The sequence below is a fragment of the Lolium rigidum genome, unplaced genomic scaffold, assembly GCF_022539505.1.
Source record: "Lolium rigidum isolate FL_2022 unplaced genomic scaffold, APGP_CSIRO_Lrig_0.1 contig_70782_1, whole genome shotgun sequence".
Classification (NCBI taxonomy): Eukaryota; Viridiplantae; Streptophyta; class Magnoliopsida; order Poales; family Poaceae; genus Lolium; species Lolium rigidum.
In genome coordinates, this window is record NW_025901461.1 from 1 (window position 1) to 5384 (window position 5384).

General features: G+C 40.9%; 1 protein-coding gene across 1 annotated transcript; it reads right to left on the reverse strand.

The window, feature by feature from the left end:
- Positions 1 to 30: 30 nt before the first annotated feature.
- On the reverse strand, positions 31 to 5146 carry LOC124682215. The gene is made up of 6 exons (XM_047216947.1): positions 4933 to 5146; positions 4528 to 4813; positions 3431 to 3530; positions 2686 to 2875; positions 2515 to 2597; positions 31 to 2387 (listed from the first exon to the last, which is right to left on the reverse strand). The coding sequence occupies exons 2-5, from the start codon at positions 4712 to 4714 to the stop codon at positions 2586 to 2588; spliced, it is 489 nt and encodes a 162-aa protein (XP_047072903.1). The 5' UTR covers positions 4715 to 4813; positions 4933 to 5146; the 3' UTR covers positions 31 to 2387; positions 2515 to 2585.
- Between the last annotated feature and the right edge of the window lie 238 nt (positions 5147 to 5384).

A 5384-nucleotide genomic window follows, 5' to 3' on the forward strand; every position in this document is an offset into this window, starting at 1 on the left:
ACTAGTAGAATGCCTGTGCGTTGCCACGACATGTAAGGAGTGCGAGACACGTAAACATAATGCATGTCAGAATTCAGAGATATAAAAGTAGACATATGTGTTGCTATGGCCGAATATAATCATGTAATCCTTAGACTCACGCATCGGTCAATCATAAAACAAAGAACTATACTTTAAGAAACAAATAAAACTTCTCTAACCATAACATGTCTCTTAATGAAAACTAAAATCAAATACAATAATATCAGTACATGTAACGTCAACATCGGCAAAGACTAAACAAATTCACCGAGTCACTCTCTTCACATTGCTCACCTCCCATCTCTACACTTAGAGCAAGTCTCCTGCTGTGGAATTTTTATAGTAGAAAAGCACCTTCCTCTACATCTCTCGGACTTCTGTAGTGTCATCATCTCCTGGTACATCTTTACAGCCAGATCTAAATTTGTCAAGCTCAACATCATCACCATTTAGAAGAGACCGCATAAGGGGATCATTACTGCTTATCACTCGTCTTCATTTTCCTGCGCTTAGGCTTGTTCCTCTCTGGTCGTTATTGAGTAGGTAGGCCAAACCACTAACAGTGCCGGCTAGGGTCTAAATCAATACCAAGAGATGGTGAGACGGGTCCTTCTGGCCGTGAAAAGAATAGCATACAAAAAATACATTGGCAAGTTGTGCTAGAAGAATCTGTGACATACCACCCCACAAACTGATTCTGCATCTCTGCCGCATTCCAAAGCTTGTTTATTATCTTCCCTTGGTGTGTTGCAAGGGTGAAACATCATGTCTGCATTTATAGTTAGGAGATGGTACTCAGTAGATTTAACCAAAAACGAAAACATCAGTAAGAACTATCAGGGTGCTATTTGCAATACATGCTGACCAAGCTCAGTTTTAAAATGAATGGCATGATTCTGCTCACCAATTAACATGACCATGTCTAACAAGAGATGGCAAATACTACATATGTGATACAAGATAAAAAGTTGAGAAAGCACAAACCGCACATACAGAAACCATCTCTGCTGCTATTTTTATCAACAATAAAGATGTAATTTCAGCTTTTCAGTTCAGAAAAAACATGGCAAGGAAATTTATCAACTATATCACATATGTTGTCTCTGCAAAAGGAAAGAGCAAATTATATAAGAATTTAGCACAAGAGCTAGCCGCTCGCCGGAGCCCTGGCATAACCAATCTGCTGCTGCATCGGTATGCTTTTGCAGAAACAAACAGTAATTGAATCTTTAAGCTAGTACTAACAATTCTTCTACTCACTCGGGTTTAAAACAATAGTCAAAAAATTTATCCTGAACTGGAGAGATATTACAAAATATATAAGACATTTTTTGAGATGTCAGTAATAGCAACCACTTGTAATCAGTTAATCTCTACTATAACAACCTGATATGATGCATTACCCTAAAAAGTAATCTTTGTTTACGGATTTAATGTTACAAACCCGTGATCCCTGCTGCGTAGACCAAGCTATATAACATAAATTAGACAGCTAGGTCAGCCTAGGTGTACTGGCACAACATCACATATTGTACTAAGCAAAAAGATGACTGAGTAGTGAATGCAATTGTGGCTACATGGGAGAAGGAAGGACATAGTTCATCAGAAACCTGTGGTAGCTTTCTTAACCATGCTATCGAAGGGATATGTGCTTCTAACCCATCGCCAACTACAGCAAAATCGAGAAAACAGTCCACACAACTGTAAATTACATTGGCTGGGCATATCATTATTTCAACTTGAAAGAAGTCAGATAGTAATCACAATCTGGAAGTCATGTTGATTTGATACAGAACGCTCCTACTAAGATTCAATTCTTGCACAACATGTACAATAAAAAGAGCCGGTAAGCTCTACCAGCTGGGGACCACCAACAAAGGATCTTAGGTCGCCTGCTAGGTCGGGAATCGAAGCTGTTCCCGGTTGCCTCGCATTATTTAGAACTAAAAGTATAATATTATCTGATATAATATCAAAAACCAATCTACTCTCCTTGAGTCTATGGGATTTTGTTAGTTCTAAATGATTGGGATTGGTTTTTTTTTATGCTTCTGTGATAGTGACCCCACCCAGAAAAATAGGTGTTTGGATTAAGTTTTCCAATCAGTATGCTTCAATCTGTATGTTCAATGTAATCCTAAAAAATCAAGAATACCCCAAGACTACCAGGAAAAATGGATTTAGTCTCCCAATCAGTATGCTTAATGTAATCCTAAAAAATCAAGAATAAGCCAGGACTACCAGGAACATTTTAAGGGGGACACGCTCATTCAGCACCAACTTCAGGATCTTGTCAATGAGCATAAATCGGAGATGGAAAATGCACTCGGTCAGGCACCTTCTTCGTACGTGTGTACCCCAGATACCTGGATAGAACAGGTAAACGGATGATCATTGATCACTTCAGAGACAGAATCTAAAATGTTAACAGTAACAAGGGAGCGGGACAGTGTGAGTTAGGAATGATGAATTTCTATCATGCAAGGTACTCACTACGTGTGCAATATCCCTTGGAGCCTGTCTTCTGAAACTGATTTCCACTTATTGCCAATATCTTTAGCTATTCACTGGTAACCCTATTTCTATGTAAAGCATATCAGAAGATAATACACTTCAGATCGAGTGCACAATGTGATGGTGCCATCAGTAATTTGAAGAACTTACCGACATGTTGCATGCCATACTGTCTATATTAGCAGGGAAGGCGTCGTTCTCCCTGGCGAGGCCTCTACGGCCTTCTGGAAACAGCTGTGATACTATTAGAATATCAAATTGTTTATGTACTTCGGGCATAATTCGATTGAGCCGAATGAATGGTCGGCGGTAATTCTGAGCTCCTATAACATCGTAAGCACTGAAACATATCTTCTCTAGCTGTTAGAGCCGCATACCAGAACTTATTTTGCTGAATAAAAGCATACAGTTATGATGTATCTATGCTCTGAGATGGTATCTTTTTCTCAAATAAGATCATACAAAGAAGAAAACAGCAATGCACTATCCTGATGAGCGTGCTGGCACAATGTACTACAGAGCAATTCATAGGGGGGAAAGTGTGACATGGCAAGGTTTATTTCACAGAGCAATCCATGTGAGTTAATGCCTTAATGTTTAACTTCAAAGAATAATCTTACACCGGCAACTTAACAACCATCATCAGAATTCAGAAGTGAGTAAATATTCTACCATGAACTATCTCTAAGGCACTCCTAGTACAAAGATACATACCATTAGAAATCACAAGATGAAAACAACATGACTTTTTATTCATGAGATCTACAATTTCAGTACCACCAAGAACAATTTCAGTAGTAGCATGGAAGATATTTATCAACATAGAGAGCGGTATTAATCCTATAGGATAGGTCAGGTTGTCATCAATTATAAAGTGGCAGACACAAAAACATACCTTAGATTATTAAATACATCGTAGAGACGTCCAAGTTCCTCCACTTCAATGTAATCAGATAAACTTAACAATTGCATGGTTCTGAGATATGACTGAGTACCTCACTACCTTGCATAGGGAAACAAGAATAATTAGATTGAGGAAGCTAACAACAACATGAACCTGATCATCCAACTCAGTGAAGTATTCTTAATATCCGCCACCTATCACCAGGATAATCAGTTTCGATAATCTTGTAAGCTTTCTAGCCCAGTGCAAGCATATACAACCAGAAGCCACTTGCATCAACAGATATATCAGTTGATATAATGCGAGCTCTATGAGAAGGGGAAACTATCATAAGCATTATGCACCCATAATGTCACTCACAATGCGCATGAAAATCAGGTATTTACGATAAATTTAACATTCAGTGCATCAAGATCTGTATCCCGACTCAGTGATCATGTTTTCAGTGTTCCAGTGTAACATCAAAATAATATATTTTTTCGATTTTTTTTATGGTTCACAATTCCTTAAAACTGTTACACCTAAGTCTAATAGAAGGAAGGTACTTGGCACAAAGCATCATAGATCAACACATCAGGACAATTTATATTACATGGATTTTGTTCATGAATCTAGTCAATGCTGCATTGAAAGGGCTTATATGTGCTTTCCTCCTAACCCAGATGCCAACCTAAATTATAGTAAATCTTGGTTTTATGCACTTCCGGTCACCAGAGCTGTTTTTCTAATGCATGAGGTAGAGCTCTTTGTCCTTTCTTATTTGTTTAATGTGCATCACAACATATAAAAGGGCCAAACATATAAAGCTAGCCCAATTCCATTTCCAATCTTAACAGAACTTCACCGCACTGGAAAAATGTCGACAACTCTATATTCTCTCCTCTGAACTCTTCTTACCATCGAACACTTGCATTTCAGCTTTTTCAGGGATCCCAAATGCACAAACCAATGCAACTCTAGCTCACATATACAGGTGCACACAAAGCGAATCAGGAAATTGAGAAAAAATTAGGCATGGATCTAGCGTAGCATCCAGTACAAAGTAGACTGGGGCAGCAACAAAAAATGCACGCAAGAACAGAACATACCAGCGGTACTGGATCGGCATGACGCCGGCCTTCCAGAGCGCAATTTTCTCCAAGGCTTGAATGGGGAGGAGGACATGGTAGTTGGGCGGATTGTAGACGTCGCCGGCGTCGGCGGGGAAGCCCTAGTTGGGGCCTTGACGACGATGGATATGTCGACGAGGCAGTACTTTAGGTCCTGCACGCACATGACCTCGTAACACCCGCCGCACGACGGGCCGCGGTCGAACAACGCGTGCTCAGATCCACTGTCAGCATCACATACCCGTGCTTCCCCAGATCCCCAAACCTACACGTCACAAGCCTAGAAGCACAAATCAATTTCCGTATGCAATGAATCATACAATCAGAATACCTTAAGAAATAGGATTGCAAGAACTGTACGATCAGAAACAGAAACTCTAGTACCTGAGCATATCGGTCTGAAAATTTTGGTCGCGAGCTGAGCACAACGGGTGCCCCGAGGACGCTGCACAGTTTCGGAGTGAGTGCCCTAGGCGGGTATTGCGGGACTGGCCATCTCGTTCGTCGGCGCAGCTCTGGGATCACGGGAACGCGTTCTAGAGTGAACGCGCCGGCGAGGTTGAGCAAAGTTGGGGAGTCGCCTGTGGATGGGGGCGAGGGTTAGGGGCGGCCGCACGGTGGAGTTGTGGCCTGTGGATCTGGCATGCGTGATCGTGGGAGGTATGGGCGGTTATTTCTTCACTTTTTTTCTGCGTGGAGAAGATTGAGGGCCTTCGGAAGCGTGGTTTCTTCTGAACAGGGGTGGAAGGACGGACTACCAACCATCTCACCACCTCTAGCCATTTAATATAGTAGAGATTAGTTGATGCTGAAATGAATATATCTATCTATAACTA